The sequence below is a fragment of the Myotis myotis genome, unplaced genomic scaffold (genome assembly GCF_014108235.1).
Source record: "Myotis myotis isolate mMyoMyo1 unplaced genomic scaffold, mMyoMyo1.p scaffold_m19_p_23, whole genome shotgun sequence".
Taxonomy (NCBI): domain Eukaryota; kingdom Metazoa; phylum Chordata; class Mammalia; order Chiroptera; family Vespertilionidae; genus Myotis; species Myotis myotis.
In genome coordinates, this window is record NW_023416328.1 from 1,175,717 (window position 1) to 1,193,439 (window position 17,723).

The 17,723-nt window shown below is 45.6% G+C and overlaps 1 protein-coding gene across 1 annotated transcript in view; it reads right to left on the reverse strand.

Moving 5' to 3' along the window:
• The window catches only part of TICRR (TOPBP1 interacting checkpoint and replication regulator), a 49,996-nt gene that overhangs the window by 12,217 nt on the left and 20,056 nt on the right, over positions 1-17,723 (reverse strand). Inside the window, exons 5-17 of the mRNA XM_036355721.1 lie at positions 16,761-16,890; positions 15,951-16,090; positions 14,686-14,904; positions 13,826-13,977; positions 12,259-12,359; positions 11,474-11,567; positions 11,306-11,385; positions 10,939-11,178; positions 9,802-9,898; positions 7,516-7,573; positions 5,250-5,393; positions 2,141-2,231; positions 593-645 (exon numbers count right to left, since the gene is read on the reverse strand). Of these exons, the coding sequence (XP_036211614.1) occupies positions 593-645; positions 2,141-2,231; positions 5,250-5,393; positions 7,516-7,573; positions 9,802-9,898; positions 10,939-11,178; positions 11,306-11,385; positions 11,474-11,567; positions 12,259-12,359; positions 13,826-13,977; positions 14,686-14,904; positions 15,951-16,090; positions 16,761-16,890 (1,599 nt within the window). The remainder of the gene's footprint in view (positions 1-592; positions 646-2,140; positions 2,232-5,249; positions 5,394-7,515; positions 7,574-9,801; positions 9,899-10,938; positions 11,179-11,305; positions 11,386-11,473; positions 11,568-12,258; positions 12,360-13,825; positions 13,978-14,685; positions 14,905-15,950; positions 16,091-16,760; positions 16,891-17,723) is intronic.

Here is a 17,723-nt window from a genome sequence, read left to right on the forward strand (position 1 = left end):
TGTGGCCCCAGCCTGTCACCTCAGACAGTGTCATGACCGGCCACCGTGAAGCACGATGGGGAGTGAGAAATGTGTAAAGTAGTCACGCTTGTAAAAATGTTTAAATTTAAAAATTGCAGTTTATGCGTATGTCACATATATTATACTATTAACAGTATTTCAGAGTTATGGGATTACCAAGTGACTATCGAAATTTTGGCTTTTCTATTTTTTTCTGATTTTTCGACAATAAACATGTATCTTGATTTAAAAAAAAAAGTCAATCTTGGGAAACTCCACCACATATACCTTTAAAAAGGCACTCACCACTCAGGATTGCTGGTGTGTGCAGCACTGTCACCTACCTGTGACCAGCTTAGAATAGGGGTGGGGGACCTTTTCCTGCCAGGGGCCATTTGGCTATTTATAATAACGATCATGTGGGGACCATACAAAACTATCAACTTCACCCCTAGGGCCTTGGCAGGGCCAAACAAATGATTTCACGGGCCTGACCTTCCCCATCCCTGTCTCAGGGTCAGAGGCTGAGCGGCCCAGGGCAGGAGGTTTCCACAGAAAGGAGGTGAAACTCCCACCCAAAGGCAGTAGATACCTTTCTCCGGGGACTCCTCGACCACGTCGATTTCAGGACCAGGGTCAGAGGACCTCAAGGAACCAAGAGCACAAGGATTAGTCAGAATCACGAATTAATTCACAGTGAACACACTAAGGAGATACAGCCTCTCCCCCGCAAGTCTGATAGCACTGCCGTTGGCCAGTCCTCTCACACTATCAGAGTTAAAACATTTTTAAAAAATAGTCCTGAGAGAGGGTGTGAGAGATGGAAACCACAATGATAAGAATCATTGACTGGCTGCCTCCTGCACGCCCCCTACTGGGGACCGAGCCCGCAACCCGGGCATGTGCCCTTGCCGGTAATAGAACCTGGGACCCTTCAGTCCACAGGCCAATGCTCCATCCACTGAGCCAAACCAGCTAGGATTTAAAACATTTCTATACAACTTCAAAATTAACTAAAGATGTATACTTCTGCCCTGGCCACTGTTTCTCAGTGGTTAAAGCATCAGCCCACACACCAAAGGGTCAGTGGCACGTACCTGGGTTGCAGGTTTGACCCCGGCCCAGCTAATGGCATGTGTGGGAGGCAAGCAATCTCTCCCCCCGTCTCTTCCATTCTCTCTAATACCTGCAAAGTTCACTTCTTACCATTTATTCTGTAGAAAAACTGGCACAAGTATGTGAAACCCAAACACCAGTAATGACAAGACAGAGCCTTGACAAGACACACACGTGCTCCTCTCTAGTCTTCCTGTGCGTCACATGCAGCAGCTGCAAGGAGGACAAGGGCGGAGAGCAGGGCCCCCTGGCTGGGACTCAGGACCCAGAGACGGGCAGTGAGCGCCCGGAAGTTCCTTTTTGCTCCTCAGGTCCCACGGGTGCTGGAGAGGCCGACACCCTGAACACACCCAGAGGTGCGGCCAAACTGCCCTCTGAGAACCGGGACAGGGGTCACAAAGGACAGACACTGTCAGGGGAGACCTGCTCTGCCCAGGCAGCTGCCAGGAAACCGCCCCTCAGCACAGGAAGCTGGGACTCTAGACCCCAGCCCTGCCTGGCCATAATGAAGACCGCCCTCCTTCCCCGTGTCAGCACATGGATTTTAAGATTGTGAAATAGCCAGCCCAGCTGGTGTGCCTCAATGGTTGAGTATCAACCCATGACCCAGAAGATCAGGGTTCGATTCCCGGTCAAGGCACATGCCTGGGTTGTGGGCTCGATCCCCAGTGTGGGGTGGGCAGGAGGCAGCCGACCAATGATTCTCTCTCATCACTGCTGTTTCCATCTCTCTCTTCCCCTCTCCCTTCCTCTCTGAAATCAATAAAAAAGATGTGGAATATCCATTCAGCAGCATATTGCTCAGTAACAGAAAGGGATGAACTGACACGGGAACACCACGGGTAAATCTCAAAACCACTCGCCAGGTGTGCGAGGCCAGACAGAGCCCCTCCCGCGGGTTCTTGGCCCTCGGAGCTGACAGGGTGCCCTCTGGCTGTAAGAAACAGTCGGGACCTGAGTCACGAAGCCCATGGGGCTGGGAGAGCTGTCTGGGGGGTGGGGCGGCCGCACAGGTGTCACTCACCTGCCCTTGATCTGCCGGTGCAGCAGCCGCCCGGAGACCTGCTTGTGCTCCGGGGTCTCGGCCACAGTCCTGGTCAGCAGCCTGGGGTGCCCTGCAAGGCGAGCAGCACAGGGTCCCTCAGACACGGCCGGTCCCTCGGCCGCAGGGACCGCGGGGCTGTGGACGGAGGCCTAACCCCAGGGCCCCACGTCACGGCTTCTCACCACTGTCAGAGGCTACAGAGCACATAAGCCGATGGAAGTGTGAAATGTTCCCCCAATAAGCAGTCCTGAGCAATGAACTGCTCACCGATTGCCGCTAACACAGATGTGCACCTAGTTGGTGGCTCTTGTGTTTACAATTAAATAAAATAAAGTATGTGACAATGTTGATATGCAGCGATTTATCAGCTACAAGGGATCCTGGGTAAGATCTACAGCTGATTTCTCATCAGGCAGTGTGATGACATATCCAAAGTGTCAAAAGAAGAAAGAGTCAATCAACAATTCTGTATCCAGCAAAACTATTATTCAAAACCAAAGGAGAAATGAGCACATTCCCTGATTATAAAAACAAGCCCCCCCCCAACCCCATAGAAACCGTCACCAGCAAACCTGCCCCATAAGTAATACTAAAGGGAGTCCTCAGGCTGAAAGGAAAGGGCACTAGAGAGTAACTCGCATCCACAGGAGGAGTTAGAGCTCTGGGAAAGGTAACTGCATAAATAAATACAGAAGGCAGTGTAAAACCATTTTTTGTAACTGTTTTTTTTCTCCTGTGAGTTAAAATATAAAGCAATGATTATGAATTTGTATCAAAAGGCAGACAATGTATAAAGATGTAACTTGTATGACAACAGAAAAAGGAAAGGGTGGGAAATGTAACTATATAGGAGCAGTCCTTCAGGTTGAAATGAAAGGACACTAGACAGTGACTGGAAGCTGGAAGAAGAAATGAAATTGGTTTGCAATCTCTCTTTTTTCCCTATATGATTTAAAAGGCAAATGCATGAAACAATAATTATAAATCTGCGTTAATGGGCACATAATTTATAAAGATGTCATTGGTAATGACATCAGAGAGGAATAGGGATGGAAATCAATAAAAATATATTTAAAAAAATAAAAAAGAAACCAAGTTGATTCTTTGAAAAAATCATTGACAAACCTTTAGCTAGTTTGACAAAAAAAGAGACTCAACCTACAAAATCAGAAATGAAAGAGAGGACATAACTCATTCTCACAGAAATAAGACGGAGTAGAAGGGAATACTAGATCAATTGTAGCCAAAAATTAGATAACCTGGGTGAAATGGACAAACCCCTCGAAAGACACAAACTACTGAAAACAGACACAAGAAGAAACAGAAAATCTAAATAAACCCTGACAAGTACAAAGATGGGATTCATTTTCAAAAGAGTTCCCATAAGGAAGGCTCGGACTAGATGGCTTCCCTGCTGAATTCTACCCACAATGAAAGAGGAATGAACACTGTATCACATGTGGTCAACTGACTGTAGACCAGGCTGCCATTTTTTCCTGTTTTAAAGAAAAAAATAGTCCTTTCAACAAATGGGGCTGGGACAGTTGGATAGTCACATGCTAAAGAGTGAGGCTGGACTCCTGTCTCCCACAATGTCATATACAAAAATGAATCAGACCTAAATGTCAGAGCTTACAGTAGAAGATTTGGGTTACATGGTGGTTTTTTAGATATGACACCAAAAGCACAAGCAACAACAAAAGCTGCTAAATTGAATAAAGGGGACTTCATCGAAATTAAAAGCTTTGGTGGACACTATCAAGAATGTAAAAAGACAACCCACAGTTTGGATAAAATATTTGCAAGTCATAGATCTCATAAGTACCTAGAATAGATAAAGAACCTCAACAGTAAAAAGACAAACCCAATGGAAAAATAGGCAAAAATTTGAAGAGACATTTCTCCAAAGAAAGTACATGAATAGCCAGTGATCTCAACGTCAGTTATCAGGACAATGCAACTCATCACCACTGTAAGATACGACTGGACACACACCCACTCGAAAGGGTAGAATAAGAAAGAGAGACAGTATCTTGGAGGGAAGGCAGGGGAAGCGGATGGATGGGAGGTAAGCAACCAAAGACCTTGTACGCATATATGCAGGACCCACGGACACAGACAATAGGGTGGTGAAGGCTTGGGGCGGGCTGGAGGGGGTCAATGTAGGGAGGGGGGAGGGGACATATGTAATATTTTCAACAATAAAGATTAAAAAAAGAGAGAGAGAGAGAGACAGTAAAAGGTGGTGATGAGGATGCGGAGGAACCCTCATACATTGCTGGTGGGAATGTAAAATGGGGCAGCCACTCTGGGAATAATTTGGTAATCCTCAAAAAATTAAACATGGAGTTACCAAATGACCCAGCAAACCCATTTCTAGTCATACCTGAGAATTAAAAACACATCTATACAAAACCTTGTATATGAATGTCTGTAGCATTTACAATGGCCAAATTGTAAATTTTAAACAACTCAAATGCCCACCAATTGGTGAACGGGTAAGTACAATGCAGTTTATCCATGCAGTGATGTACGCTGGCCCTAAAAATACACGAAGCGCTGGGACCTGTCGTATGACTTATGCCACTTACAGGAAATGCCCACCAAAGGCAAATCCATAGGCACAGAAGGCAGACTGGCTCTTGCCCACAGCGGCGAGTGCCTGCTAATGGGCGTGAGGTTCTTTCTGGAGCGATGAAAACGGGCTGGAAGATACCAAAACCTCTGAATCACATACTTCAATACATGAATGATCTCTCAATCATTTGAAAATAACAACAAAACAACAACAAACAAACAAAAACCCCACTAGAAAACTATTTAATCACTACTCTTCATTTCTTTTTAACTGTGTTTTATAAGAGAAGTGGTTTTATAAAATAGATGTGTGTCTGCAGGGGTAACTGGGAAGGGAGGCTGAGAGAGACCAGGATTAATTTCCATCCCAGCTGGAGCGACCCCGAGGGGAAGAGTAGCTGGAGGCAACCACAGAGAAGGTGAAAACGGGAGATGCATGAGCTCCTGCCGAAAAGCGGGCCTCGGGACTGGCTGGGGCGAGCAGCCCTTGCCCGGGTCGCTGTGAAGTTACCTCGGGTCCTGCCCACACTGTCCAGCTTGCGCTGCAGGCCTTCCACGGCCGACACGGAGTGGCTTCTCGGCAGCCCCCGCTTCGCCGGTCTCTTTGAAGGAGAAATTTCCTGGGTGAAGAGATTTCTTCGAACTTTGGTCACTTCTGAAAACAAACAAAAAAGACAAGTATTATCACTTATAAATGCCGTATCTGGGGAAAGAAAGTTATCCACAACAGAGAGAAGCTGCTTAAGGAAACTATCCTACAGACTGACTACTATATGCTAGTAGACACTTACTGGGGAATTTCCTTAACTACTATACTCACATGGTACATTAAAGTTATTTTAAGTTGATTTTTAGAGAGAGAGGAAGGGAAAGGGAGAGAGAAACATCAATGTGAGAGTAAAACATTGATCAGCGGCCTCCTGCACACCACCTACTGGGAATTGAGCCAGAAACCTGGGCATGTGCCCTGACTGGGAATCGAACTGGCAACCTTTTGGTGCACAGACGAAGCCCAATCAACTGAGTCACACGGGCCGGGGCTAAAATTATTTACTTTTATAAATTCAATGTAAACTCAACCTTCAGGAACACACGGAAGGCCCACAACACTTACCCTGGAAGCTTTGCTCGCTGAAGAATGGACATAACCCTAAGTCAGAGCACGGGCCTTTCAACACACCCTAGAGTTAGGACTGTCCTCCCTTTTTCGCTGCTGTGTATTCAGCTCAGCCTCAAGTAGAAACTGTTCTTTAACTTCAAAGATTTTAATCTTCTTACAAATATTTGACTAAATTTCTGGGTTGTTTTAAATGCCCTTCCTCACTCAACAGCATGAAAGCTGTGACCATCTAGACCAGCCGTGGGCAAACTACGGCCCGCGGGCCGGATCCGGCCCGTTTGAAATGAATAAAACTAAAAAAAAAAAAAAAAAAAGACCGTACCCTTTTATGTAATGATGTTTACTTTGAATTTATATTAGTTCACACAAACACTCCATCCATGCTTTTGTTCCGGCCCTCCAGTCCAGTTTAAGAACCCATTGTGGCCCTCGAGAGTCAAAAAGTTTGCCCACCCCTGGTCTAGATTCAAAGTTGAGGGGGGAAGCTGAAGAGTCAAGAAACACTTGGCAACACGAGGAAAACGGCTTCTTAATCTTAGGGTGGCCTCGTGGAGGCTACTCGATAATTGCCCTGCGGTAAAGTCTTCTAAGAGCCAGTCATTGAAAGAAAACCAAAGGAAGCAGGCCCACACACTGGGAGGCCCCCTCACGTCTTCCCATCAGTGACATACAGTAACCCAAGGACCCCAATCACACAGCAAAGTTTAAAAAAGGTTCTTCCAGCTCCACATAAGAGCCCTGCTCGCTGCCCGAGGCTGTCTATGAACCTGATTTGCGACCTGACAGCTAACCTGGACTTGCTACTTTCTGTTTCTCCCCAGTTTTTGGAAAATTCAATATCTACAGAAAACTTCAAAGAATAACACAATAAACAAGTTGTTGCTAAAATTCACACACTGTCGACATTTGTGCCCCCCCCATTTGTAGTATTTCCCACCCCCACCCTGCAGAGGAAGGGCAGACACAAGACTTCTCAGTCCCATGTCTCCTGGGTATGAGGGCACATGCCTATGACCCAGGAAGTCACGGTTCGATTCCCAGGTGGTGGGCTCGATCTCCTGTGTGGGGTGTGCAGGAGGCAAATGATTCATGATTCTCTCTCATCACTGATGTTTCTATCTCTCCTTTCTCCTCTGAAATCAATAAAAATATATATATATATATATATATATATATATATATTTTTTTTTTTTTTTTTTTTTTAAAATATATTTTATTGATTTTTTACAGAGAGGAAGGGAGAAAGATAGAGAGTTAGAAACATTGATGAGAGAGAAACATCGATCAGCTGCCTCCTGCACATCTCCCACTGGGGATATGCCCGCAACCCAGGTACATGCCCCTGACCGGAATCGAACCTGGGACCCTTCAGTCCGCAGGCCGATGCTCTATCCACTGAGCCAAACCGGTTTTGGCAAAATATATATTTTTTAAAAGAGAAATGCTTTACCAAAATATATATATATATTTCAGGCCAGTTATTTTGTAGAGTGCAGCATTTTGAGACCACCTGAACACCTCATTCACCTAGTATATGTTATCTGGACATATTTCATTAACCAACAACTGCCCATAACTAGGCAGCTGCTTAAATACATGCAAGTGAATAAATGTGTCCTTCTAGTCAATGAGCAGGTGCCAAGAGAACAGAGCATACCTTGTACTGGATCTTTCACTGGGAGTGAGGGCTGCGGGAGAGTGGGGCGAGAGTTCTCCTGAAAGATGAGAAGACCCAGTAAGAAAACAGATATGCATTTAAAATAAAGGAAAAAAATTCCACATGGAACCCTTTGACCCTGACAGTTCTCCTTACGGGAATCCATAACAAATGGTTGCAAAACGCACAAAAATAGATACATGATCCAAGGACACTGAAGGCTGCAATAATAATACAAAATAAGAAACGCCCTAACTATCCATAAAGAGGGAAACAAATAAATGATGGCTCATCCATCCAATGCAGATATTAACAGAATTAGGAAGGCGTGTAAGAATAGAGAAGGAAGGAAGACCTGGATATTCTAACACAGAAAGAGGTCCACAATGGGAAAAGGCAAAATGCAGAATAGGAAAAAAACAAACAATCTCAGTAAATCTAGTTTTAAAGGAGTAAGCTTTCCTGACTGGTCTGAAATGAAGTTTCAGTCCCATGAGCACCAGCTTTCGAAGGATGAGTTACACGCAGTGATGAACGACGACAAATCATCCTCAGGTCTATTGAGGGCGGCCTGACACCTCCGGGCCGTCCACTTTGGGATCTCCCCCTCTCCAATCAGGACTCCAAGACACATCAGATTTGCATCTTATTCACATAGTAAGGTCTACTGAGAAAGTGAGCACAGCCCTGGCCAGTTTCTCTCAAAGGGTTGAGAGTTTGATTCCTGCTCAAGGGCACATACCTTGGTTGCAGATTCATCCCACCCCGGTCTGCAAGTGTGGGAGGCAATCAATGGATGTGCATGTGTCTCTCTCTCCCCCGCTTCTAGTCTCTCTTAAAAAAAAAAGTCGCCGAAACCAGTTTGGCTCAGTGGATAGAGCGTCGGCCTGCGGACTGAAAGGTCCCAGGTTCAATTCCAATCAAGGACATGTACCTGGGTTGCGGGCACATCCCCAGTGGGGAGTGTGCAGGAGGCAGCTGATCGGTGTTTCTCTCTCATCGATGTTTCTAACTCTCTATCCCTCTCCCTTCCTCTCTGTAAAAAACCAATAAAATATATTAAAAAAAAAAAAAAAAGTCAATGGAAAAAATACCCTCGAGTAAGGACAAAAAGTGAAGACACTACCTCTTTAACAGAAATCCCACTCCAGATTCCAAAGGACAGTTACAAATCTCGATAAACAGACAGCAAACCACCACTGTAATGATTAATGCTTCTAAAGCTAGTTCTCATACACTTGTTTTTAAATATATTTTTATTGATTTCAGAGAGGAAAGGAGAGAGAGAGAAACATCAATGACAAGAAGGAATCATTGACTGGCTGCCTCCTCACGTTGGACCAAGCCTGAAACCCAGGCATGTGCCCTTGACCGGAATTGAATCCGGGACTCTTCGGTCCGCAGGCCGACGCTCTATCCACTGAGCCAAACCGGCCAGGGCAAGTTCTCATAGACTTTTAACACTTCTCAATAATCTGTGCAGTTCACAAGTGTCACCGAATTCTTACCAAGGCATTCATTCTACTCAGTAAACAGACTCCACCTGGGTTTCTTCTTCTCTGCCACCAACAAACCTCAAGTCCTTACACCTTCCACAACCAAGTTCCCGTGGGACAACAGCACCAGCCACCCACCCCACACTTCTTTCACGTCTTATGGAAATAAAACATACATATTGGCACGCAGCCAGATTCCTTTTATGCTTGCACACCATTATTCAAAGACCTCTTGGCTTATGTTAGTCAGTATTTAGTAGAATTCTCATCTACATTAAAGATTTTAAATGAACTCATTCCTTCCTAACTCGGGCTTGCTGTTTTATTTACATTACGTCTGTCACACTTTTGGGTAAAAGGGTTAATATGTAACACATGTATATTTCTTTAGTCTGTGGATTATAGTTGCACACACATTCATAAAAACATCTCGCCCTAGGCTGTTTGGCTCAGTGGATAGAGCATCAGTATGCGGACAGAAGGGTCCGGGGTTCGAGTCCAGTCAAGGGCTCCTCCCAGGCCCTGGTTAGGGCGAGTGCAGGAGGCAACCGATCCATGTGTGTTTCTCTCACATCAATATTTCTGTCTTTCCCTGTCTCTTCCGCCCTCTCTAAAAATCGATGGAAAAATAGCCTCAGGTGAGAATTAAAACAACAAACATCTGATTTGACTTCTGTGAGCGCCACGTCCACTCCCCACCGCAGACACCGTCCTTCGTTATGTTCTCCCGTGGCTTGTGCAGAAGGACTAGGTCTCTGGCGCCATTTCTTGTCTCTGGGAAACGACTTACGTTTCTCGCGGATCTCTGGGACACTTTGGGGATTTCAATTTGTCGACGATTCTGTGAGACCTCTGCAATGCTTTTGTGTCTTATTAATGCATTTTTCCTTTTGGAAAGAGAAAGAAACAGTCAATGTACACTCAGTAGCAGTTACATGTAGTTAAATTAGATGGAAGCTACAGTGCAAAATAAAACATTCTTTTTTAAAATATATATTTCTATTTATTTCAGAGAGGAAGGGAGAGGGAGAGAGAGGTAGAAACATCAATGATGATAGAGAATCATTGATCGGCTGCCTCCTGCACGCCCCACACTGGGGATTGAGCCTGCAACCCGGGCATGTGCCCTTGACCGGAATCCAACCCGGGACCCTTCAGTCCACAGGCCACAGCTCTATCCACTGAACCAAACCGGCTAGGGCTAAAACATTCTTTAGATAAAGGTCAGTGATCTTGGTATTGGACAGAACTTAAAGCAAAGCAAGTCAATCCCAGAATTTCCAAAAGTAAGTACTATAAATTCAACTAGTTTTAAACAATGAAAAAGCATAAAAGGAAAACTTATAAAGCAAGCTGAAACCCTAGGCTCATCTCCTACAAGGCTCCTAGTTCCCGGACATCCCACGGACAGTCAAGGGCTCTGGGGACTCAGTGGCAAATACTGTGTGTTCCCTGGATAAGTGTCACGTGCTCCTGACACTCTTCCGTACACCCAGGAACCAGAGCAGAAACTCCAGGGACTGGCTTCTGTGATTCACACAGGAGGGCACAAGGGAGTCGATGAATGACAAACACACACTACTGGACTGTGGTTTAATCACACCCTCTGGCCATAGCCAGTTTTGTTCAGTGATCAGAGCGTCGGCCTGCGGACTGAAGAGTCCCAGGTTCAATTCCCGGTCAAGGGCATGTCACTAGGTTGTGGGTTCGCTTCCCACCCCAGGTTGAGGTTTGTGAAGGAGGCAATCAGTTGATGTCTCTCTCACATCAATGTTTCTCTCTCTCTCTATCTCCGCTCCTCCCTCCCTCCCTTTCACTCTCTGGGAAAAATACCCTCAGGTGAGGATTTAAAAAATAATAATTAAACACCCCCTCTGTCAGAACTGGAGTATACAGGGAAGGCCTTCAATTCCCAACGCCCTCCTACCTTCTCTTCTTAGCCGATCGGGTTCGCAGCTCCTCCAGCCGGTCGGAGTCCGTGCCGCCCGGCGCTGACCTGCCGCCGCTGGCCATGAGGGGCCCAGAGGAAAGCGGCGACTTGCTCTCCTGTGTCACGGAGTCGTCGCTGAAGAAGTCTGTCGGCAGGACCTCCGCCAGCTTCTGAGGAACCACAATGCCCAGGCTGTCGTACAGCTGCCCCAGTGTCTTCGGGATGGAGTCAATGTACCTGTGGGCAGGTTGGCTACATGTGGAACAGCCGTCAGGGGGCCCCTCCATCCCCTCCTCGCCCTGCATGAGAAATGGTCTCTCCAGTTCCAGGATTCTGAAACGCCATACGCAGTCCTCAAACTTACAATGCCAGAATTTCTTCCAGAAACGTCGCCAGGTATGCCGAGTCCTCAGTTAAACACACCATGCGCAGCAAATCCGCCACCTGAAGGAGATTCTCGGATGACTACACGCCTCTGCGGGACGCTGAGAGCTTCTAGCACATTCCCAACGGCCCTGAGCGATATACTTACCTCCTCCACCAGCTGCTCCACGTCATCTATGCTGTCACGTATCGACGGGCACTGCACACACATCTCTAAACGGAGAAACACCTGCAGCTGGCACCTTGAAAGAGAGAAACACTAGTCAGTGGTTCTCAACCTTCCTAATGCCGCGACCCTTTAATACAATTCCTCATGTTGTGGTGACCCCCAATTTCATTGTTACAAATTGAACATAATTGAAGCATAGTGATTAATCACAAAAACAATATGTAATTCTATATGTGTTTTCTGATGGTCTTGGGCGACCCTTGTGAAAGGGTCGTTCAACCCCTAAAGGGGTCGCGTGACCCACAGGTTGAGAACCGCTGCACTAGGTTATAGCTACTCTGAAGGTCACTAAACTTGAGGCCCCTTCCTCAGTCATAGATCTACTTATATACAAAACAACAAAACGGAGAACCATGGCTTTCTCTAAATCAGCGGTTGCGGACCGGTGGTCCGCCGACCACTGGTGGCCCGTGAGGTCCAAAAGGTTGGTGACCGCTGCTCTACCAACATGGTTATCAGGTAAACAGGTGACTCAAACTGCATTAGATTATAAAGAACCCGGGGGGGGGGGGGAGGTTAATGGGGGGGGATAAGGACACATTTGTAATACCTCACCTAATAAAGAATTAAAAAAAAAAAAAAAAAAAAGAATCAGCCACAAAAGCCTCTTTGAGCAATTCGCTATCTGTTCTAAATGACTACAAGCAAGTCTTAGAGTTCGTTTTGGAGCAATGGTTAAAAAACAAACAAAAAAGGTTACTTACTCTCTGATTTTGTCCTCTTTATCCCGGTTTTCTCCCATGTCTTGTCTAAGACTTTTGCTAGTTTTTAAGAGGTTACTTTTGACTTGATGCAGGCAGCTCATCTGAAAATGCAAAAGTGTCACATGGGAAAATGTGACATTCCTTGTCGTCATTTCTAATTTCTTCACGGCTGACAAATGCCAAAGGGAAGTACATTCCCTTACACACTCCCCCTTCTTTCACTTTATTTTTTTAAATATATTTTATTGATTTTTTACAGAGAGGAAGAGAGAGGGATAGAGAGTCAGAAACATCGATGAGAGAGAAACATCAATCAGCTGCTTCCTGCACACCTCCTACTGGGGATGTGCCCGCAACCAAGGTACATGCCCTTGACCGGAATCGAACCTGGGACCCTGCAGTCCGCAGGCCGACGCTCTATCCACTGAGCCAAATCGGTCAGGGCCCCTTCTTTCACTTTAATGAAAAAATGGTGAGATAAATGTTCTTCTTTTCTATCTTCACGCCTGCAGATTTGACCTTTTTTTTTAGTCCCCACCTGAGGATATTTTTTCCATTGCTTTTCAGAGAGAGAGGAAGGGATGGAGGGAGAGAAAGAGAAATACTGATGTGAGACACACATTGACTACCTGCTTCCAGCCCAGGCCCCAACCAGGGATGGGGAGCAAACAAGCAACCCAGGTATGCACTCTTGACTAGGAATTGAACCCATGACCCTTCAGTGTGCAGGCCAACGCTCTGACCACTGGACCACACCGGCCAGGGCTTGACCTTTCTTAAAAGGAAGATTCCATACAGTAGTGACTGAGATGTCTACATACTATAAACAACCCCTGTTCACTTAAGAGGAGTCTGGCTTCACTAGCCTTGAATAGAAGCAATAACTGGTCTAAAACAGTGGTTTACAACATCCCTGTGCATAAGGGTCACGTGAGAAGCTTTTAGTATGTAGATACCCAGGTCGCAACATGCAGACATCTGCTTCACTGCGTCTGGAGGAAGGCAGGCATCAGGTACTAAAAAATGTCCCACGTGCCCCAGACAGTGTTAATCAGTGGTTAGAGCGTTGGCCCGCACACCAAAGGGTCAGGGGTTCGAGTCCCAGTCAAGGGCACGTACCTGGGTTGCAGGTTTGCTCCCCAGTTGGGATGTGTGTGGAAGGCAACCAGTCAACGTGTCTCTCACATCAATGTGTCTCTCTCACACCTATGTTTCTCTCTCCCTTTCTCTGAAAACCAATGAAAAAAATGTCCTCAGGTGAGGATTTACAAAAAAACAAGCAAAAACGTTGCAGGTGACTCTACAGTCCAGGCAGGACTGAGGGCCACTGGCTTAATTCATGCGGCTCACACGCAGCTCAGATAAGGACAGAGGAGAGCACATCGCATTACCGGCCTAACCCATGCCCTTCGTTTCTGCCTTGTTAGAAAGACCTGGACCTGAGCTCACCGCTCACCTCCCTGCTCCCCTCATCATGTATGAATCATGCCCTGCATAGAAACATGTGAACCAAACCCGCCAATAAGCAATGATGGATGCCAATAAGCATTCATCGGGACGCTTTTACCTCTAAGTCCTTGGTGCCTTTGGACTTGAGAAATGCTTTAATGGTTGAGATCATGCTCTGAGCACATGAATACAACACGGTTTCTCCTGTGGCCATAGTCTTTTGGTAATTTTCATGTATGTAAGATTGTAGCTCCTCTTCAGTTTTAAAATCTGTAAAAAAAAAAGTTAAACTAAGGACTTCCAGTAAAGATGGCAGAGTGGGTAAAGGCTGTGCTTGCCTGAGGAATATGACTGAAATGCATAAAAATATCCTATATAATAAAAGTTTATTATGCTAAGTGTCTGGTCCTCTGGTGACCAGTCGACTGTTCAACCAATCAAAGCTTAATATGCTAATGATATGCTAAGGTGGTCAACCGCTTGCTATGACATGTGCTGACCACCAGGGGGCAGACACTCAGACCAGTAGGTTAGCTTGCTGCTGGGATCTGGCCGATCAGGACTGAGTGAGATGGGCCTGAAACACCCTGGAGCCCTCCCACGGTCCCTCCCTGGCCCCGATCTTACACCAGTAAGGTCCCTTGACCTGGCCTGTGCCCTCTCGCAATCCAGGACCCTTCAGGAGATGTAAGAGAGCTGGTTTTGGCCCGATTCCGCAAGCCACTCCCCTACGAGGGCGCCAGAAGCAGGGCTCATGGCTGGTGAGTGCTACTGCGGCACCAGCCTCTCCCAATCAGGGTAGGAATAAGTGGGAGCAGCAGATAGGAGCTGCAGGCAGCGTTGGACTGCGGGTTTCGGCCCCATCCCTGCAGGGTACCCAGAGAGACCACCTATTCACGAATTCGTGCACCAGGCCTCTAGTGAGGGTATAAAAGGGTACACAGGCACTCAGACACTGAATGCTGAAGTGAGGAGTACCTTTAGGTTTGGCGCTTCTTCGTGTCTTTCCTCTGTGCTCCAATCTACCCGCCGTTCTCCCGCCCGCTGTCTGCTGGGTCCCCCTGTCCCCAGTGGCCTCTGGACTGCCATCTGGATGCAGCTTCTGAGCCTTGACGTTCAGCCTTGCGACGTTCAACATCTTTAAGGAGCGGCACATGGTCTTCATCTTCTGCCGCACTGGCGTGCGAGGGACGCCTCCTACCAATCATCATAGGAGGGAAAGTAAAAGAAATTTTACCCCCGTGGACCAAGAACTACTTCAGTTACCAAAAAACCCCACTGCTTTAATTCTGCACTAAGAGCTACTTTTCCCACATTATAATGCAAAAACTTTTCCTAGAAGCTTATGCTAACGAAATCACTAAAGAACAAATCAAATCATATGCATGATGTACACTACGGTATCATTTATAACAGGGGTCCTCAAACTTTTTAAACAGGGGGCCAGTTCACTGTCCCTCAGACCGTTGGAGGGCTGGACTTTAGTTTAAAAAAAAAACTATGAACACATTCCTATGCACATTGCACATATCTTATTTTGAAGTAAAAAAACAAAACGGGAACAAATACAATATTTGTATTTGCATGTGGCCCGCGGGCCATAGTTTGAGGACTCCTGATTTATAATGATAGCAATCGAAATATTCAACAACAAAAGAATTCTGTAAATTTTGTTAAGTAGTGAGGTGGAATAGTAACTGAAAAGGCAAGGTAGCAGATGAACAAATTAATCCTGTAAATGACATGCAAAGTTGTATTTAAATTTGTTATAACTAAAAATGAAAATGGTTTATTAAGAAGGTAAAATTGTGGCTCATTTTTTATTATTTTGTTAATCCTCACTGAAGTATAATTTTTCCATGGAATTTTAGAGTGGAAAGAGGGTGGGAGGGAGGTAGAGAAAGAGAAACATCAACATGAGAAAGATTGGTTGGTTGCCTCTCGCACACACCCCTCAACGAGGGCCAGGGATCGAACCTGCAACCCAGGTACATCCCCCACCAGAATCAAACCTGAGACCCTTCAGTGCACAGGCCAACACTCTAACCACTGAGCACACGGGCCAGGGCTATGGCTGATATTTTAATCACTATTGTACTAACGTAATTATTTTGAAATTTGAAATAGAAGAACATGCCCTTGTGTATTCGGTTACCATTTCAACCTCATTTTAGGGAGAATTAACTCTTTATAAAACATACAATCTCAAAAAACACTCAAGAACCTCCTTGGTATGAGCGTACGTTTCTTTCTGCTGTCTTCCTGGTTAGCCACGGCGGGTTCCTCGCGAGACCTTCTCAGGTAGAGCTCGGCCAGGCGGCGTGTTAACTCACTCTCAGTCTTGGAAGACTCTTCCTTCGTGGGCGAGGCAGCCTGCAGCAGCCTGTGAACAAGTCAAGAAAGCTGGTGTAAAGCTGAAAGTCTAATTCTAAATTTGTGTCTTATTTATAGAGACATACAACATATGGATTAAAACCAGCAAAACCTGCTATTTTATGTTGTAAATTATTTAAAAATATACTATACCATCCTTTTGCAATTTTGATTGTACTCAATATACTTTCATGTGCAAATAAATAGGTATTAGGTATATTCATGTTGTGCTACCATCACCCCATCCATCTCCAGCACTCTCTTCATCTTGTAAAACTGAAACTATACACCCATTAAACAACACTCTCCATTTGTAATTAGTTTTCATTTATTTATTTTTTTAGCTAGAAATTAATTTCAGTAGAAGTGGTTTTTAATATGATCCTACTGGTTTTAAATTTGCTTTTCAGAATTGTTTTTTCCCCCCCAATTACAGTTGACACTCAGTATTTTATATTAGCTTCAGGTGTACAGCATAGCAATTAGACATTTATATGATTTACAAAGTGTCTAGTTAGTACACACCTGGCACCATACATAGTTATGTAATTACTTTTTAATGTTATTGAACTATACCCATAAAATGTGTCTATTATAAAAAAAAAACACCACCACTCCTATCGAGATAATTGAGAGCTGATTTCAATGATCAGTTCCCAGAGAAATAAAAGGAGTTTTACCAAAATGACTCCATCAAATTCGAACTGGCGCCACTGAGGTTGGAGCAGGGAAACCAGCTCTCGGCAACAGCAGCTCTCCAGGGCGCGGTGCGGCCGAGCTCCTGCTGGGCCCACTCTGGACAGGGAGGAGCTGCAGGGACGGAGCAGAGATGGGAGGAAAAGAGGCATGAGAACCAAAGCGGACATCCCCGTTCTTGCGCCTGCCAAGGACTGACTGCCGTCTCACCAAGGACATACAAAGCGCAGCATTAGCGACCCTCCTTCATCTGCACCCACTCCCACGGGCCTGTGTCTATGAAAACTGCTGCTCTGACAACGCACAAGCGCACACTTCCTCGATGCGCCTCAAACACAGCAGGCGCACGCTGCAGGCCTGTGCTCAGTGGCTTTCCAACCAGGCCTGCTTAAAATGGCACCCCTCTTACCCCATAACTACCCCATTCCCCTTTTCCTATTTATTATATAGCATTTATCGCTTTCAAATATCCTATATAATTCCCTTATTTAGTTTATTGTACTGTTTTCCGACTGAATGGTAAACTCCGTGAGAACGAGAGCTTTGTCTACTCTGTTCAATGGTGTGTTATTCCCAATACATAGAACAGCGCCTGACATGCAGCAGGCACTTGCTCAATCTGTTGAATAAATGAGCAAATGGAAGAAATACCAAGGTAATTGCATTTTCATCTACCTAGAGTAAGTGACAATGCCATGAGCTGGAAGGCAGACAGAATCATGACAGGTTCACATGCAGTCTTTAGTAAATATGTTAAAACCAGGTTTCATCTTATTCTCTAATTTCGAAGCGGTTCCACAGAGCCTTTGGCCTCCTCCAACCGCTTCAGGATTCTATCAATAATGACGATTTAAATTGCCTGAAGTACTAGTTTGCTTTCACCCGTTTTATAACAGATACTGGGGTTCTACTGAGAGCAGATGGGGGGCAGGGGGGAAGTCCTGCAG